This window comes from Zalophus californianus, chromosome 1, assembly GCF_009762305.2.
Source record: "Zalophus californianus isolate mZalCal1 chromosome 1, mZalCal1.pri.v2, whole genome shotgun sequence".
Classification (NCBI taxonomy): domain Eukaryota; kingdom Metazoa; phylum Chordata; class Mammalia; order Carnivora; family Otariidae; genus Zalophus; species Zalophus californianus.
This window is the reverse complement of record NC_045595.1, coordinates 57,142,750-57,162,897: the sequence shown is the minus strand read 5'-3', so window position 1 is coordinate 57,162,897 and position 20,148 is coordinate 57,142,750. Positions and strand designations below refer to the sequence as shown.

At 43.4% G+C, this 20,148-nt stretch overlaps 1 protein-coding gene across 1 annotated transcript in view; it reads left to right on the top strand.

The window, feature by feature from the left end:
* Positions 1–20,148, top strand: part of RAB7A (RAB7A, member RAS oncogene family) — a 76,144-nt gene that overhangs the window by 41,760 nt on the left and 14,236 nt on the right. The window contains exons 2-3 of the mRNA XM_027586201.2: positions 15,437–15,497; positions 17,252–17,378. Of these exons, the coding sequence (XP_027442002.1) occupies positions 15,445–15,497; positions 17,252–17,378 (180 nt within the window). The 5' untranslated portion in view covers positions 15,437–15,444. The remainder of the gene's footprint in view (positions 1–15,436; positions 15,498–17,251; positions 17,379–20,148) is intronic.

Sequence of the window (20,148 nt, the reverse complement as noted above, 5' to 3'; positions counted from 1 at the left end):
AGAACAGATGTTAAATGTAAGTCAGTAAAGTTGAAAGGAACATGCACATGAACACAAAACTGGCTCTTCCACAGGGGAAGAGAATTCTCCAGCAGAATTCATTTGTGTATCCACAGGGGTTCTTCTCTACAACTTACAGTTGGGTCACAGGCAGCGGAAGGCTAGAGTCGACACAAAAGGAAGTGCTCTTCCTTTTGTCTAAATAATGTATAGTATTATGTAAATAATGTAAAGTCTAAATAATGTATAGTTTCCCACTGGAGACATCCCATGCTGCTTTTAATTTCAAGTTTGCCTACAGAATATGAGAATCTATAATACTCTTCTCTACTTTCTTTTCTTTCATATTCAAGTTTTTAAATACTTGTTTAAAAATGGTTTAGGATGAGACTTTCTAAGTCCCAGTGATTACGTATCAGGGGTAATCTAATTTGTTCATGTGTTTTGGAGACATGATATGAAGTATGATGTTTTTTAATTTTTTTAACATTTTATTTATTTATTAGAGCTCGAGGGAGGGGCAGAGGCAGAGGCAGAAGCAGACTCCCTACTTAGCAGGGAGTCCATGACCTTGGAGTCATGAGCTGAGCCCGAGGCAGACGCTTAACCAACTGAGCCACCTGGGTACACCTTAAGGCTCATGTACTTAAAAACCATTTTCTCTTTTGAGTATCTGTTCTGAGGATGGTAGCCACTGAGCTTCAGCCCTTCAGACAAGTTATGAGACTTGGAGTACTCCTGCATTCTTAGTATCTGACTTGAAGAAAGAATCAAGGGTTTAGAAGTCTGTAAAACCGTAAATGTTGGGTAAGAGTATGTTGCTCTAACTTGTATTTCCCCTAGAGGTATCTTCCCCTCCCTCCTCCTAATATCAGAGAGAGAGAGAAATGCTATATAGCCACAGTTTTTTATTCCTTTGATCTGTTAAAAAGAAAATTCAACTGAATAAATTTTAAAGATCTTATTGGCTTTGTTTAAGTAGTCATGAATAAGGCAACATCCCATCTAGCAGAGAAGGGAACTCCAAGGAGCTGTACAAAATGAAAAGACTTTTATAGGTAGACGAGAGTGGGACAGGGAAGTTATACTAGTTATAAGTGGATTGGTTATGAGAAGATCACTTTCCTGTGGGGGATGGCAGGGGTCTGTCAGGCAGATTACCTCACCAGTGTTGAGCAGGTAATTCCTGACTGACTGGTTTAAGATTCCATTTCTGGGAGAGGCCAGAACTGTAATTAAGTTTCAATTTGGTGATGCTGGGCTTAGCATAAGCGACTTCATTTTGTGCCTGTTGTTTTTTTTGTTTTGTTTTGTTTTAACAGATCTTATTCTTTGGAGAGGTGGGATTGGTGTGATGTGGTGATGCAAAAGTTGAAATTGAAGTTTACCCTTTCAGAGAAACTGAAACACCTTTGGAACTAAAGGGCTTTTGGGTATCCTGAAGACCAGCAGCCATTGAGAGTCCTTATACCCTTCAGTTAAATGTGTGAGGAGTGGGCTGCCATGCAGGGAGAGCCCTGATTGGGGTGTGTCCATTGGAGAAAAGCAGGAAGTGCTAGAGAGAAGGTACTAATGCAGCCTTGACATGTGTAGTGTGCCATGATTTCTGGCCACAGCTTGTGTTAAGATGGGGACTGGTAGACTGCCTGGCTTTAGTGAGGCTCCTCACCTCGCCCTCATTTGAACAGTGTTTGTCTTGGTCAGTTCTGGTGGAATCTGTCTGCCATTAGTCTCCACCCTTCCTCTACTAGGAGGGAAAAGGACACATTTGCTTTCCATCTGATGTGACTCACCCTGCCTCTCTGACTTCTTTCCTTCTTTCTTAGTGGCAGTACTGTACAATGTTGCCTAGGCTTCCCTATTTGGGACCTCTGGGTTGTATGTCCTGTGAATGGTGGGAGTTAACTTTTGGGCATCTAACCTAAACAGGTATGATATTACATTTACATTATTTGTTATATTCATTTTAGAGCTTTAAAAAATTACAATGTGGGGCCATCTGGGTGGCGCAGTTGGTTAAGCATCCGATTCTTGGTTTCAGCTCAGTTTGTGAGTTCAGGGTCGTGAGATCGAGCCCTGAGTCAGGCTCTGCACTGAGCACAGAGTCTGCCTGGGATTCTCTCTCTCCCTCTACCCCTCCCATTCGTGTTCTCTCTCTCTCTGAAATAATAAATTAATTTTTTAAAAGTTCCAGTGTAGAGACAGTTTATCATTTATCAGACTAGATTTCTTTTACTTTGACATCTTGTTTCAGGAAGGGGCTAGGAAGAAATTGGTTTGGAATATAAATCTAGCCATATGAAACACCTCAGTTCACCATGGTTTCTATAAAAGTATTTGAGTAAAATACGTGTGACTGCCTCACAAAATTGTATACGAGCGTTCCTAATAGGACCTTCTCCGATCTGATGAAACTATCTAAACCGTCACTGACAGGGGCACCTGGGTGGCTCAGTCAGTTAAGCGTCTGTCTTTGGCTCAGGTCATGATCCCAGGGTCCTGGAATCGAGCCCTGCATCGGGCTCCCTGCTTGGCCAGAAAGCCTGCTTCTCCCTCTCTCACTCCCCCTGCTTGTGTTCCCTCTCTTCTTGTCTCTCTCTCTCTCTCTCTCTCCGTCAAATAAATAAATAAAATCCTTAAACTAAAAATAAAAAAATAAACTGTCACTGGCAAAGTTTACCACCTTCTCAGAGAAGGATTTTAAGATTTGATTGATGTTTCATAATTTCACCTTATTCAGGCAAGGAATCTATAAGCTGTTCCAGTTGATCAGTGCCATCAGTTTCTGGTCTTTTTAGTGTTCTTTATGTTATTGACAGTATCGCATGCTTTGATTTGAACATTCTTTGCTCCTGTACTCATTTCTTTTCCTGTAAGCCAGTGAATGTGAAACCATTAACTGAACCTCCACCTTAATGGGTTGCAGAGAACCTAGTATAGTATTTGCGCACCCCTGGTCTGCCAGGACAAATGGCTACAGATACTTTGAAGTGGTTATGATGCAGCATTATCCTCCTGTCGTATTCCAATGAAAAATTCAGACATTAAGTAGTATCTAAAGTTTGGTGTTGAAGAACCAGTATTTTTATTGTGTTGTCAAGAATGAGAGAAGACAGGGGTGCCTGGGTGGCTTAGTCGGTTAAGTGTCTGCCTTCATCTCAGGTCGTGATCCCAGGGTCCTGGGATCACGTCCCACATTGGGCTCCCTGCTCTGTGGGAAGCCTGCTTCTCCCTCTCCCACTCCCCCTGCTTGTGTTCCTGCTCTCACTCTCTCTGTCAAATAAGTAAATAAAATCTTTTAAAAAGGGGGGTGGGTGCCTGGGTGGCTCAGTTGTTGAGCATCTGCCTTCAGCTCAGGTGAGCCCTGCATCAGGCTCCCTGCTCAGCAGGAGGCCTGCTTCTCCCTCTCCCACTCCCCCTGCTTGTGTTCCCTCTCTCACTGTGTCTTTCTCTGTCAAATAAATAAAATCTTCAAAAAAAAAAAAGAAAAGATAAGCTGGGGATGAAACAAGGAGTGGCCATAAATTGAGATTTGAGATGTTTGAGGACTGTATATTACTCCTAGTGAAATGCTCCAGAATTGTTTAGACCAGCACCATACAATAAAACTTTCTGTAATAATGGAAATGTTCTATATCCGCACTCTCCAGTATGATAGGTGCCAGCCACAGGTGGCTGTCAAGCACTTAAAATGTGGCTAGTGTGGCTGAGGAACTGTATTTGACCTCATTTAGTTTGATTTAAATAGCCACCTGTGCTTAGTAGCTACTATCCAGAATATGTGCTTTGTCCAAGCAGTAGTTGTATACCAAGCCCTCCTTTGGGGCACACACTGTTGGAATCGGGGATTCAGGGATGAAGGAGAGACTGCCTTCGAGGAGAACTTTCCTCTTCCTCTGTCCCCATTTGGGTGGCAGGCAAATATGCAGGAAGTCACGATTCAGTAGGATGAAAGGGGGCCCTGGGACCCAGATGCTGTGGAGTTTGGGGAGTGGTGTGCAGGAAGACAGGCTCTCCAGACTGCTTAGACGTAGCCTGCTCCCAGATAAGCAGGCTTCTGGTACATGAAGGGGGTGGGACCCTGGGGGAGGAGTGGCAAGCACACTCGAGGTACAGGGCATATGGGAGTAGAAGTGATGCATGTTCTGGAGAAATACAAGGCTAGACTAGATAGCTGCCTCGAATGGTCTAGGGTGCCCATGGCAGGCTGGGCTTTAGCTTTTGTGTGCCATCTCTAGCCTAGTGGATTCATGCTCTCGTGCCCTGTGGACATCCCAGCTGTCTTGGCCCCAGACAACTTTTTTTGATCCCTCTGGTGGTCCAACTGCTCTTCAGACGTGTCCCCTTCAAAGTCTTGCTCTTTCTCATTTCAGGCCTTTAACATTTCCCACTGGGCTTCCTGAGAACTTCTCTGAAGCTTGTAAGAGATGGAAAACAAGTAAAACACCCTGACCAATTAGTTTTGACACATTGGATGCTCCTTCTTAGGCATTGCGTGTACAGCTCTTCAGTCTTGCTTTTGAAAATGTTCCAGTATTTCTGCTGATAGCGTTCTCTCCCTTAAAGTACTGTTATTTATACTGCCCTGTGGAATGATTATGTCTTCTTGCCTACCAGACAGTAAACCTCGAGAAGGCAAGGCCAGCCATCTATTATTATTCTTTGTACTGCCCTATGTGTCCGGTAAATGCTGACATTCTCATTTTAGCACAGGCATCTAGACTGAAATCATAAAATCCTAGCACAAACAAGCATTCCTCAGCAGTGAAATTTGAGATATGGCTAAATACAGTGTATCTTTAAAAAATAAGGGCGCCTGGCTGGCTCAGTCGGTAGAGCACGTGACTCTTGATCTTGGGGTTGTGAATTCAAGCCCCACGTTGGTAGATTTTACTTAAATTTTTTATTTTAAAGATTTTATTTATTTGTCAGAGAGAGCACAAGCAGGGAGAGTGGCAGGCAGAGGGAGAAGCAGGCTCCCTGCCGAGCAAGGGGCCCGATGTACTTGATCCCAGGACCCCAAGATCATGACCCTGGCCAGAGGCAGATGCTTAACCGACTGAGCCACCCAGGCGTCCCTTTACTTAAAAACTTTAAAAAAAGATTTGACTGCAAGATTACTCCAGGCCCTCTATTTAGGAGGAAAGAGGAATATAAAATTCAACTGAGCTTGTATTATTCCTAGACTTGAAAATACATGTTCCTGACCAGATCCTTGACTCTGTTAAACCAGTGGCTCTTGAACTTTCCAGAGTACAAACTGCTTCAACACGGGAAGAAATTCCACAGGCCCTGCCCACTGTGCCCAGCCATCTGTGTCCCAGGTGTGGGCTTCCTCTTTGGGCAGATTCCACTCTAGGTTGGTCACAGCTTAGTCCTACCCACAGTATCTCTTCTTTTACTGGGTGGATGTAATGGAAACTGGTGGAAGGAAGGCTGAAGTCTGTCTTGGGCCCTGGGGAGGCTAGAGGAGGCTTCCTGCTGAAGGCAGCATTTGACCTGAAAGGGAAAGAAAAAACTCACTACAACTCTGGTGCCCTAGAAGTAGAGAACCTAGATTTAAGGTTTTAGGATTATTCTGAAATATATTTGTGTTGAGTGAAGGGTATTAGAACTTAGCCAATTGAAGGGCAGGGAAGGTGCTCCAGACCAGGCAAGTGACTTTATTCAATAAAAACAAGAAAGGCTAGTTAAAAGTAAAAAGGTGGCTTACTTGCCTAAATGCCTGTTGTGCATTTGGAGATAGTGATTGTCCATACTGACCAGTTGCCAAAGTCTTCTTTCCAACCTGATCCTGTTGTCTGAGTTTCTAGAACACCAGCACTATCCTGAGCTTCCCCAAAGTGACTTCATGATTCCACAGAAAGGGCTTTGGTCAAAGGCCCCCACTCATCCCTTTCCCTCTTCCTTCCCAGACTTGCAGTCTTCCCACTCCTACCCCCTGCCCAGGAGGAGCCTCCTCCTCTCTGGAGCCTTGCATCCCCTCCGGGAAGTGTGTGGCCGTGGCCTACATTCTTCTCCCGTTCAATTTCCTGTACCTGCACCTTGTTCGGGCACCGTCTGATCATGGGGTTTTCCAAACAACTCCAGTTTCCATCTTTCTCATTTCCTTATTGGAGGGACATTTTTGCTACCATTTGAAATTATGGCTTGTTTTAGTTTGGGAGCTTTCAAAAACATCATTCGAGATATTATTTCTTGCCTTTCTTCTGGGCCTAGAATTTTGAAGCCATTTTTATTTTTAACTCAGGCAATCTGTTTGCCCCTGTCCTTTTTCCTCTTTTTTTTTAAAGTAGAGTATTTCCTGGATTTGCTAATAACCCTGGGATTGTTACAGTAGTCACGCTCCAACTCCCATCCCCAGAGGACACACTGAACACCCTTAAACTGTCCCATAAGTAACACTAAGTTATCTTAATCTTTATACTTGTCCAAATGAGATGATACAGATAAGATGCTTAGCCTGAAGACAAGCACATAGTGAGTTTTCGAGAGATGCACTTGCTAACATTTGATCTTAAGCCTTTGTGTAGCTAGTCTTCCTTCACTTGTTATCTGTGGTTCCTGTGCCCATCAAGCAGACCACCTTCTGCAATCAGCAGAACTTCCTTCCACTTCCTGACTTAGAGGTGCTGTTAAGGATTGTTTTTATATTTACATTTATTGACCTTTTATGGCTACTCTAGAACCCTTGTGTAGTGCCTTTTAGCCATTGGAATTGGAATTGGCTGGGTGATACTGTTTGTTGAAAATTTTGCCCTTGGGGTGCCTGGCTGGCTCAGACAGCAGAGCATGGGAGTCTTGATCTTGGGATTGTGAGTTCCAGGGTAGAGTTTACTTAAAAAAAGAAAAAATTATTTTGTTCAAACTTTTCTCTATCCATCTTAAACAGCTTTGTTGTGGGAATCCAAATTTATACTATTCCCCTCCCTTTCTCTCTCTCTCAAACTGATCTTAAAACAAGTTACTTTTGGGGTGCCTGGCTGGCTCAGTCGGTTAAGTGGCTGCCTTCACCTCAGGTCATGATTTCAGGGTCCTGGGAGCTAGCACCTCGAGAAGCTCCCTGCTCAACAGGGAGTCTCCTTCTCCCTCTGTCCTTTCCCCTGTTCATTCTCTCTCCCTCTCTCAAATAAATAAATAAAATCTTTAAAAAAAAAAGTATAAAAGTCATAACATAGTTTTTTATTTAGGCTTCCTTTTTAAAAGAAGGTATGTGCCAGATATTTCTTTTCTTTTTATTAACATATAATGTATTACTTGTTTCAGGGCTACAGGTCTGTGAGTCATCAGTCTTACACAATTCACAGCGCTCACCATGGCACATACCCTCCCCAAATGTCCATCACCCAGCCACCCCATCCCTCCCACCCCCCACCACTCCAGCAATGCTCAGTTTGTTTCCTGAGATTAAGAGTCTCATGGTTTGTGTCCCTCTCTGGTTTCGTCTTGTTTCATTTTTCCCTCCCTTCCCCTATGATCCTCTGCCTTGTTTCTCTCTCTCTCTTTTTTTTTTTAAAGACACCTCTGTGGGTGGGCCGCTGCTCCATTGTTTTTAAGAAGGGAAGGTTATATATATATATATTTTTTTTTTTTTTTAAAGATTTTATTTATTTATTTGACAGAGACAGCGAGAGCAGGAACACAAGCAGCGGGAGTGGGAGAGGGAGAAGCAGGCTTCTCACCAAGCAGGGAGCCCGATGTGGGACTTGATCCCAGGACTCTGAGATCATGACCTGAGCCGACAGACGCTTAACAACTGAGCCACCCAGGCGCCCCTGCCTTGTTTCTCAAATTCCACATATCAGTGAGATCATATGATAATTGTCTTTCTCTGATTGACTTATTTCGCTTAGCATAATACCCTCTAGTTCCATCCATGTCGTTGCCAATGTGCCAGATGTTTCTAACCTAAGATTTCTATTGCGGCAAGACTAACAGTATGCTTGCCCTCAAACCAGAGGCTGATTATCACAGATAACCAGAGATGATTCTCAAGCCTGAATCTGGGACACATTTGTCATAAAAGTTTGTCACAGTATTTTTATTAATGAAAATAAATTTATTACGTTCTTGATTTTTCCTAATTTGTTAAAAGTGTGCATTGCATCTATAATTTTATATTATGGAAAATCTCAAATAATGCAAAAGTAGTGCAAACAGGGTGACTGGGTGGTTCAGTCGTTAAGCACCTGCCTTTAGCTCAGGTCATGATCTCAGAGTCCTGGGATCTAGTCCCATGTGCTCAGTGGGGAGTCTGCTTTCTCCTTCTCTCTCTCCGCCCCCTGCCACTCTCTCTCATTCTTTCTGTCAGATAAATAAAATCTTAAAAAAAAAAAAGGTGTGAACAGTGCTGTGTACCCCCCTGCACCCATCACTCAGCCTGTTACCAGCCCGTCTTGTTTTGGCTGTGCACTCCATCTCACCCTGTGGATTATTTTGAAGCATGGCAAGCCTTTTTGATCTTGTTGATCAACCCAATATGAAGCGCTTTGTAATTGGTCCTGGGCTCCCATCTCACATCTGAATATTTTTACAAATTCAGTGACCACCTACAAACTTCTGTTGCCTTGTCTGTTAAATGAGAATTTGACCTTATGGGCTCATTGTGAGGATTAAATGCATGACCTGTAGGGGTGCCTGGGTGGCTCAGTCGTTAAGCATCTGCCTTCCACTCAGGTGATGATCCCAGGGTCCTGGGATCGAGCCCCACATCGGGCTTCCTGCTCAGCGGGAAGCCTGTTTCTCCCTCTCCCACTCCCCCTGCTTGTGTTCCCTCTCTCACTGTGTCTTTCTCTGTCAAATAAATAAAATCTTTAAAAAAAAAATGCATGACCTGTAGTGTAGAGCCTGGCACAGAGTGTGCTCAGGAAGTGGTCTTTATTTCTTGCTCTTTCATAGGCTCTGCTCTTTCACTCGTTAGGTCCTAATCAGATTCCTCAGTTTGGAAAGTTCAAAAGAATCTACCTACAGTGGACGTTACTGTTCAGCTTGGTGACCAGCACAGTGGTAGTATATGCCTTCCCGGTGCCTCCCCTGTGACCTTCTCCAGAACCTTATCAGCACATGTTGCTTGCCTACCTCACTCTGAGCTTTGAATTCATTGGTTTTGAGGACAAAATGACTGCTGGGTCATCATCGTCATCATCTTCTTCTTCTGAGATTTAATTTATTTGAGAGAGAGCGCTTGTGCGTGCAAGCTAGGGGAGGGGCAGAGGGAGAGGGGAGAAGCAGGCCTCTCCGCTCAACAGGGAGCCAGACGCGGGGGACGTGGGGGCTCAATCCCAGGACACTGGGATCATGACCTGAGTAGAACGCAGATGCTTAACCAACTGAGCCACCCAGGTGCGCCTGCTGGGTCTTCTTTAGTGGTCAGGTACAGAGTCTTGGAAGAAAATGGGATGGAGAAATTTCAAGCTGGTTGTAGTTTAGAATGGTACTTTCAAATCTCAGAAGCCTAAACTTCTGTCCCCATGATACTTCCTTCTCAATACTTTATTTAGACTATGTATGCAGTAAATCACATTATAGTAGGTAAAATAGGCAGAGACCATCAGACAACTTCTGAGAGATACCTGGTTGAAATGTTTTGACCTCTGCTGAGCTAAGAGATGCAGATGGAACCAGTTGACCCTCTTTTCTAGCTATATGATTAACAATGATTTGTGCTAATGATGGCTGGGGTATGGCGAAATGGAAATACAAGTTCACTGATGGTGTGGGTGTTAATAAAACTGTTCTGGAAAATGATTTTGTCAGTATATTTCAAGGGCCTTTAAAATATTCATACTATTTTGATGAGTGATAACCCATTTGTGTGTCTGATCAGATTACATACATAATTTAAAATAGGGGCGCTTGGGTGGCTCAGTCGTTAAGCGTCTGCCTTCAGCTCAGGTCGTGATCCCAAGGTCCTGGGATCAAGCCCTGCATCAGGCTCCCTGCTCCGCGGGAAGCCTGCTTCTCCCTCTCCCACTCCCCCTGCTTGTGTTCCCTCTCTTACTGTGTCTTTCTCTGTCAAATAAGTAAATAAAATCTTAAAAATAAATAAATAATAAAATAATCGCGGGGCACCTGGGTGGCTCAGTCATTAAGCGTCTGCCTTCGGCTCAGGTTGTGATCCCAGAGTCCTGGGATCGAGCCCCGCATCGGGCTTCCTGCTCAGCGGGAAGCCTGCTTCTCCCTCTCCCATACCCCTGCCTGTGTTCCCTTTCTCGCTGTCTCTATCAAAAAAATAAATAAAATCTTTTAAATAAATAAAAATAATTGCATGCTTAATAATAGTGGGATTATCCATATGCTGCAGTATCATGCAACCTTAATGTCATAACAAAACAGGATGCAACAGTATAATCTCAGCCATTTGAAGGAAGACTAGAAAGACCTAAACCCTGGTGCTAATAGTGATTGTTTCTAAGAGTTGGAATTGTGGGTGCCTTTCTGTCTTTGCTTCATTCTTGTGCGTACCTTTCTAAATTTTCTATAATTCAGTACTTTAATTGGAGGGTGGGGGAGAGACAGAAAAGTCACTTGTTTGATTAGGATCTAGCTGTTAGAGAGTAGGCAACTTGGCAACACCAAGCAAATAAAAGTGTTAATGGACTCTAGAAAACCAGTTGGTTTAACTGCCCTTGCCTTGCACCTCTAACATTCGTGCCATCACTGTATCAGACACACATGTAAGTCAGAACAGTTACGGACCTCAAGTCAGTATTTTCCAAACCTGGTGTGTGTGCCTCAGTTGCCAGAGGGAACTTTTCAGAATGCCTAATTGAGGACTGATCCCCAGCCCTGGTGAACCAGTATCCTCTTTGCGGTGAGAGCTGATAATACAGAGTGGCACGATGGTCGAGTATTGGGGCCTGGGCTGACACTTCTGACAATTCCAGCTCTGCCACTCAATTGCTATGTGATCTTGGACATGATACAACACCTGGTTCACCTTCATTCCCTGTGTTTTATAGTTGTCTTGATGGCTTTGCAAACGCTTTGCTTTCAACTCCTTGATACTGCAACTCCCTAGTCTCGCCTCTACTTGAGCACAGTCATCTTGAGTTTGCGATCACCACACAAAGTTGCTTGGCCAGACTTTGCAATGGCCCACTGACCACCAACTTCTACCCCTTCCCTGCTCCTCTAGTTTTTCCCATACCAGTTCTCTGTTCTCACTGCCCTCCCCCTGACCATTCTCTATTGGGCCCTTTCTGACCTCATTGGCTGTGCCCAGCCCAGACCCTTGGATATTATTTTCCTGACCTTTTTACCTACATGGGGTTTCTTTGTTGTGTCTGCCTTTATGGCCAGTTTGTTTCTCTGCTTCAGAGATGAAGAAGATGATAACTCCAGGCTAAGAGGAAAATTCTAGCTTTTGATTTGTTACGTGAGAAAAAATTATACTTGAGGGAAAGAATTGATTCAGCATATGGAATAGTTAGTATTGCTTGTTCTTCCTAGGAAATCGTTCCAGAGCACACAAATGAAGTTTGGTTTGAAAGCAGAAGGAAGGAAATGTGTTCTGAATACACCTTATTCTAAAAAGGTTTTAGAAGATATATGTAAATGGATTAATAGATGTTATCCAAAATATTCATTTCCAAGGAACACAGTGGCTAGGGACCTTGTACAACTCTTTTCTTCCTCTTTGCTTGCTTCAGTTTCTCCTGTAAAAGGAGTGGTCTCTGCATTAGAAACTGTTCTCCAGTTAGAAGTTTCTAGTTTGTAAGATATTTATTTATTTATCTATCTATCTATCTATCTATCTATCTATCTATCTATTTTTTTTTTTTTTAAGTAAACTCTACACCCAGCCTGGGGCTAGAACTCACAACCCTGAGATCGAGTTGCTTGCACTACCACCTGAGCCAGCCAGGCATCCCCTTAGTTTGTAGGATTTCAAAAAGTAATTTCAGTCTTCAGAAATCCAGAAATTCAGTAATTTCAGTCTTCAGGTGATGATGGAAATCAGTAACAGAAGAAACCGCGAGTGGAGATTTTAAAGACATTGCAGCTTGGTCGGCTTTTTGTAGCAAAAGTTGTGCTCAAGTTTTGTTTTGTTTTGTTTTTTTCTTAGCTCTTTTCTAGAAACAAGTGTCCCCCGTTCTTGATCCTGGAGAACAGTAAGTACAAAAACAGGGCTCTAAACTTTGCCAGCTTAAAGCCATCAACATCCCAGTGAAACCACTTGTTGGGTTTCTTCAGATCCACTGTTGAGTATCATTTGCAACAACCCTTGAACGTTCGACAGGCCCTAAGTGAGGATGAAAATCCTCATTCATGTGTAGTTCATCTTTCATGATGAATAAGGACTATTTTTGTAATGAGAAAACTTATTTGAAAAATCAGCAGATTAACGTTTTTCTCCAAAATGGAAATAGCTTTTTCAATTTAAGGTAATATGTTCCTCCAAAGGTCACAATAAGATAGTATAAAGAAAACAAAGCTATTTGTAATTCTGCAATCCAGGAAAAACCTAATATTGTATTCTTTCAACTTCATTTTTACATTTAAATCTTTACTCCTTTAGGAATCTGTTTTGGAGCATGGAGTGTAAGGATCTTAATTCTCAGAATTTTTCTGGCTGCCTTCACTTAGTGAATTTTTTTTTTCATCCTTTTGTTACTGAATTTTATAATGGCATATTTGTCCAAATTATTCATTTCTGGGTTATTTTCCTGTTTAGTCCTATTCCAGCCCCATACTTTTAATACTGTATTTTTATAACATACTTTCCAAGACTGTTAAGTCAAGTCCTCTGTCCTCTTGTCATTACTCTTTTGGGGAAGAATGGGAGGGACTCTTGTGAATTTATTTTGATGAATAAAATTAGAATTATTTCAAGTTCCAAAAAAATCCTTGGGATTGTTTCAGTAGAGGAGAATTTACATCTCTGCATTAAGTCTTCCTATTGGAGATATCTCTTCATTTATTCAGATTTCCTTTGTTTCAGTAAGATTGTCATTTTCTTACTTAAGTCCTATACTGCTGCTAACCACTGCAACAATGGTTGCAGTATAAATTTGGAAAATCCTTCAAAAAAGTGAATTAGTGAATGTCATGAAAATGTTTATACTTTTGATTCAGTAACCCCATTCCTAAACAATATCTGTAAGTTAACAGAAGAACCCTTTTGCCTGTGTGAGAATTTGACCTTTGGTTAACTTTGTTTCTGGGGAACCTCATAAAGGCAGATTGTCACCTTCTGTTGCTGGGCACTGTAGCTTGTGGTAAAATGTCTCCTGCTTGGTAATTGCATCTGGACAGGGAGAGGCTGTGAAGTACCCCCATGGAGCCCCATGCTTGGGCTTCACAGAGTACAGTGGCTCTTGTGCTGGATGTGTTCCTCACAAGAAGCCAACAGAGCTATTAAAAGAGATGATTGGATCCCCTCAACAATAAGGGTTTTAAGTCAGGGATTGAACCCACACTGTCTCCCTATACCAGAGCCATCTGCTGTGTGGATTGTTGAAAGAACAGCCAGCGAGCTGTGTTCTTGTGCCCCCAGTCCTCCTCAGTAGGCAGGTGCCAGGTATGGCCTGTGATAGTCCTGTGAGTCTGAATCTAAGAAGATCATGCCCACCCCACTTAACCCCCACCACCCCATGGCTGTTGCTGGGTCCCAAAGAAATGATCCCACAAACTGAAGTTCAAAAATGTTCTTTACAGCATTACTTTCTCCAGATTTTTGATATATTAAGTAAAAGGCAGGAATGGCTATTTAAACACTTAATTCACTCAAAGGAATATTAGATGTTAAGACTGTAACAGAAGCAAGCACTAAAGGATAAAGTCACAGTCACTGTAGCCAGCCTCAGCCTTCTAGAAGCTACGTGGTTAAAAATGAAACTAAGGGGGCGCCTGGGTGGCTCGGTTGGGCGACTGCCTTCGGCTCAGGTCATGATCCTGGAGTCCCGGGATTGAGTCCCACGTTGGGCTCCCTGCTCAGCGGGGAGTCTGCTTCTCCCTCTGACCCTCTTCCCTCTCGTGCTCTTTATCTCTCATTCTCTCTCCCTCAAATAAATAAATAAAATCTTTTAAAAAAATTTAAAAAAAAAATGAAACTAAGGGACACCTGGGTGGCTCAGTTGGTTAAGCGTCTGCCTTTGGCTCAGGTCATGGTCCAGGGTCCTGGAATCGAGCCCTGCATTGGGTTCCCTGCTCAGTGGGAAGCCTGCTTCTCCCTCTGCCTGCCACTCCCCCTGCTTGTGCACTCCCCCCCCCGACACATAAATGAATAAAAATCTTTAAAAAAAATAAAAATGAAACTAAAAAATAGCTTTTCTGAGACCTAGTTTTGACTGCCTTGTTCTCCCAAACTGTAGAAGAATAAGAACAGGCTTTACTGAACCCGCTTCCTTACCTGCCTTTTTTATATGTAAACACTTATTTCCCCCAGCTCCACTGAAGGCAGGAGGTAGATGTTGACCCTTGCCTTGTTACTTGTAGTCTCCTGCCCTTGCTGTTTCACAGTCTCCTGAGGATAATGGACCAGAGCTAAGGGCTCTCAGGTGTAGGTGTCATTTTCGAGGGTTGTCACATTCAGTCTTGAATTCCTGGTTCTGGAGAACACAGGCCTCATGCTGGGGATTCCAGCTGTCTGAGGAGTGATCGTCTAGCAGTTTTAGATAAGTTGCTAACTTTGGGGTCCAGAGTTTAAGACTCCTGCTTTTCTGAAAGTCACTGAGTCAGGTTCAGGAGACTAAGGGATAATAAAAACGGGAACCCTGTCTTGAAAAGTAAATAGGAGCAAGTTCTGGAATAGAGATGAGCAAAGATTAGGCATCTTACATATTGTCTGGTCAGGGGTAGGGAAGACTGCCTGAAAGGTTTTCTAGAAAAGGGTGATTCCAAGAGCTATAGGTCAAGTATTCTCACACTACCCCAATATTTGATAATAATTCTCTACTTGGCACTAGAGATGTAGTGGGGAATAAAACTGTCTGGGTGGAGGTTAAGAAAAGAAAAGGGAAAAGACTGACAAATGTAATAGATTCAGATGCCAAGTAGTGGTTAAGTGCTCTGAAGAAAACTAAGGCAATGTAAAGGGATAGAGCAGGTGGAGAGAGGGTGTGCTACTTTAGATAAAATGATCACCTCTCTGAGGAAGTGCAATGTGAGCAGAGACTTGAAGGAAGCAGGACTGAGCTGTTGAGGAAGTTGGAGCATTAATCGACACTGATCCAACATCCAAGAGGGAGAATCCGTTCTTTTAGACTACTCTGAGGGGCAGGATGAGCCTGACTCACTATTTTGCCCAGCTTGGGCCCAGAGTTCTAATGACTGATACTGCTCTCTGTCCAGTCCCCCTGGATGGCAGGGAAATAGCCAACAGGAAGGCCCAAGACTCAGTGCTCCTGGGGCTGTTTCGATGTTTACACTGGGGGATGTGGTTAGCCTTGGTATTTCTGTCACACTCACAGTGCTTTCTTCTTTTTCCTTTTAGTTTGAAGGATGACCTCTAGGAAGAAAGTGTTGCTGAAGGTTATCATTCTGGGAGATTCTGGGTAAGTGGTTCTCACCATTTGAACTAACATGTTGGCTTGGATTAAACGTGACCTCCTTGAAGCCTGTGCCCTCCATGCTGACATTTGGCAGTTCCTTCTCTAGTAGTAGTGGCAGTAGGGCCCTAGGTCTCCTGCTCTTTCGGGCACAGCAGAAATTTGAATGATCTCTTGTTCTGTAACCCTTCGTTCCCTGATCTTTGGCATGATTTGGGGGAAGGGGCAGCTATTTAAACTCAATAATAGTTTCATGGAATCCCTTTTTTCCCAACTGGTTAGACAAGGGAGCTCTATTTATGTAGATTTGTTGCCACTGACCTCATGCCTACCAATTGTGGGTTTGGGGTGTGCTGTGTGGTATCCTCCCACCACTGTGCCAGATTCCGGTCTATATTCAAAAGAACCTGGGACTGGAGACCTGGATTCTGATCCTAGATCTGCCACTAAGTAAGTGACCAGCTCTTTAGTAGCTGTTATGATTCTGTGGGAGGCTTTTCAGACTCAGCATCTGAAGTGACCTGTGAAACCTTAGACCAGCTGGAAGCTATGTATATTTTTTTTTAAAGATTTTTATTTATTTGAAAGAGATAGCGAGAACAGGAACGACAAGCAGGGGGAGTGGGAGAGGGAGAAGCAGGCTTCCTGCGGAGCAGGGAGCCCGATGCGGGGCTCCATCCCAGGACCCTGGGATCATGACCTGAGCCGAAGGCAGACGCCTAACGACTGAGCCACCCGGGCGCCCCCTGAGGAGCCTTTTAAAAGTTAGCATTTTTCCATACCAGCGGGTTGGGCCTAGTTAGCAGTACTTAAATACACACATCTCTCTGTCTCTCTGTCTCTGTCCCTCCCTTTCCCTCCCTTACTCCTAGTGACTCTAGTGTAGTGTCAGGATTGAAAGGTATTGTTTTAGGCCCAAACTTGCCTGGAAAGAATCACCAAGTCTTTATTTGATTACAGTATCTCCTGGCCTCTCCTCTGAAAAACCCAGGTGGCCTGGGTTGGAGAACACTGCCTTAAGCCATAACTGTACTACCAGGTCCTCTGCATATGAAAATGAGTCTGTTTCTCAGTGGGAAAGGAAGGCATTCCCGTTGACTTTGAAGAAGCCTTTTGTATTATTATCAGCCTGCCCCAGCTAATCTCATCACCAAAAAATTTCCACACATTGTCTCTTGCTGAATTTTCTGATTGGAAAACATCTCTGGAGGAGCTTACTCTGAAGTAGATTCTGATTTGGTGGAATATTGATGCTTTCTCCACTTCAGATTTTAAACTTTGAAGCAGCAGGTGGCTGACTGGTGTGTATGTCTGCTCGCAGCCATTGACTTCCTCCTGTGCCATTACTTTCTTAGACTGAATAGCAACCCCTAAATGGAGAGACACCCAAGACAGCAGAGATTATTTTTGGAATGGTGGAGTGATCTTATTGCTGTAGCTCCTTTTAGAAGGAGAGTATTTGCTTACATCTTTCTGGAAGGAAAAAGATAATACTAGGTTCTACCATCTGACTTGCTTGTACAAACTTAAAAGCAGCTTTTCAACATCTGTCCCATATCTGTACCCCGTATTTTTATCCCAGGAGAAAATACAACCTCAAATGAGTAACATTGGGCAGTTGGCTGGCACGGCTCTCTGTTGTGATTACAGTTCCTTGTTCTCCTTTAAGATAGGCAGGTATCTTCAGAGCTGCAAGGATCAGAATCTGTTTTCCATCCCTTCCTAGTTGACCTATACTTGTGGTTTTTCTCCAATTTCAGAGTTGGTAAGACATCACTCATGAACCAGTATGTGAACAAGAAATTCAGTAATCAGTACAAAGCTACAATAGGAGCAGACTTTCTGACAAAGGAGGTGATGGTGGATGACAGACTAGTTACAATGCAGGTAAGCACGTGTCTCCGCTTTGCCAGTCAAGCGGGCTGAACCCTTTTGTTCATGCCTAGGCATTTTCCCTCCCTGTTCTTCATTTCCCACTACAATATTCAGGGATAATTGGCCACAAGTAGGAGGATTGCCAGATAAAATACAGGACATCAAGTATGACCCAGATATTGCATGAGACATACTAGAAATTTTTCATTGTTTTTCCAAAGCTCAAATTTTTTTTTTTTTGAAGATTTTATTTATTTATTTGAGAGAAAGAAAGAGAGAGAGCACATGAGAGGGGAGAGGGTCAGAGGGAGAAGCAGACTCCCTGCCGAGCAGGGAGCCCGATGCGGGACTCGATCCCGGGACTCCAGGATCATGACCTGAGCCGAAGGCAGTGGCTTAACCAACTGAGCCACCCAGGCGCCCCCAAAGCTCAAATTTAATTGGAGTTCCTTTTTTTTTGTTGTTGGTTTGGTTTGGGGTGTTTTTTTTGTTACTGTTTTTGTTGAATTTGACAACATACAGGCCTCTCTGTTTTGCTGTGTGTCCAAAATATCTAACTCATTCCTTTCTTAATATCCCTGCATAATATTTTAGGCCAAAACGTCTTTGGGTTTCTCCTTGATTCTTACAGTAGCTTTTCATGTAGTTTCCCTATTTTTCTGGCTTCTTTTAATCTGTCTTATCTATAGCCACCAAAGTTGTGTTTCTGTTAAGCTAGCCTAGCTTTTTTGTGTATCACCTTAATCTTTTAAGATTTTCCCTTGCAACAATTAGGCTAAAATACACATTCCTTCATAGGACCTTTTGAAAGCCTTTGCATTCTGGTTACAAACTATTCTTCACTTTTTTGTCTTTTGCCAGTCCTTCTGAACCATGTGCTGCTCTTCCAGACCTGTCCTTGCACCTCTCTGTTTCCATCCCAGCCCCTTTGTCCTATCTTTGTCTTCATCCCCAAGCCTCCAACTTTTAGCCCAGATGTTGTCTTCTGAAACTCCTACCCCCACAGTAGTTGTTCCTTCCTGTATTAAATGAGGTCCAGGTCCCTGGCAGACTAGGCCTCTAGAGACAAATAAAATTCTTATCCCACTGTAGTCCTAGCAAACACCAGGCTCACCGAAATGTTTGAATGATCCAGGTATTACAGGTAGAAATTTTTACACGCATGGACCTCAAGCTGTGACATGCTCCCATAGGATAAGGACTCCTGACACTTCCTTGACTCACACGTCCAAGATGGAGTTAGTATGGATTTCGCCTCCCACCTCCCCCAAGCATACACATAGAGATGTTCAAAATATGACTACAGTTTTAATAAACCAAGCTTGAGAGAAAAAGGAATTTCCAGGTTACAGGAAAGAAGAGGGAACCAAAAGCTAGTGATAAGCTCGGGGGCTTCTGCCATGGTGCTTTGCAGGTTTATAACCAGGACTAGAGTTTCATCACTCGCCAGGGGCAGGAGATGTGACTACAAAAGGTCGGGGAACTAGAATTGAGAATCCCCTTGGGAAAACGCGCGCATGCACGCGCGCGCGCACACACACACACTCACTCACTCACTCACTCACTCACTCAGTCTCACACTCACCCAGGACCTTGGAAAGATGTGAAAACAGGACCAAATACTCTCAGCCCAAGGAAGTGGCAAAGCTCATGTATGAAGTAGGCTTGAGGCTTTGCCTCTTTGCTTTCTTGTTGGAGACTCTCAATCCCACTATGCTCATGTCTGCGTTCTGAGCTTATACTCGACGTGGGACAGGAATGTTGACATAAACCCATAAATCCCTGTCGTTCCCGACACAAGCAGAGATAGGACCATTCTATAGGAAGACTTGCAACCTCAGGACAGAAGATGAGCTCATAGCCACATGAGGAAATAATGTACCACAAAAAATGTTCACAATGACTGGAGATTTTTTAAAAAGGAATCGAAACCATAATGAGAAAGGATACTATAAAAAAATGAGGATATGGAGAACTTAGAACTTGAAGAAGTGAAAACATGGTCATTGTAATAAACCAGATGAACAGTTAACCTGCAGATTAAACACAGCTAAAGGAAACAGTAAGCTTTGAAAACTGAGCAAATTACCCAGAAGACTCAAAATTGCAGAAGACCAAAAGCAAAATTATAAGAGCAACTAGAGAGAAAAGAAAGATTACTTACAAAGGTTAACAGAGGAGTTCTCGGGGACAACAGGAGGCAGAAGGGAATGGAATGCCTTCAGGCTGCTGGCGTAAAGTACTACCTGCAGATTTTACATGGGCACCAGCCAGACTGAAAGCTGCTTCCTGTACCAGGAGAAACAGCTATAGAGCCAGGCTATGGCTTTCACAGCAGTGCGGGCTGATTCCAAAGTCAGAACCCAGCTCCTTCTGGGTGTGGGACTATTATCGTAGAGCCCCATGTACCCTACTAAGCTGGGATCCTGCAGGGCTGCACTGCTGGAGTGCACACCAGCTGGAGAACCTCAGGTCACTGGAGTCTGGAAACAGCAGGGCAGAGAACGTGTTCTGAAAGGTTGAAACAAAAGGCTGGCCCTCATGCTATTGCAGCCAGCTTGAAAGACTAGAAGTAAATGAAAACCATGATCTCTGGACAGAGGCATTATCATCCTAGATCTTGAGAAATCCTCAGATTTTTCACGGGCTTTTAGCAGCGTGCAATAAGATAATCCAAATAAGAAAACAAGGCAGGAACCAATGGAAAGCTCCCTGATCATTCAGAGTGGTTTTTATATTTAAAGAAATAAGGCACTCTTATGTATCTGGAGAGAAGGAACTA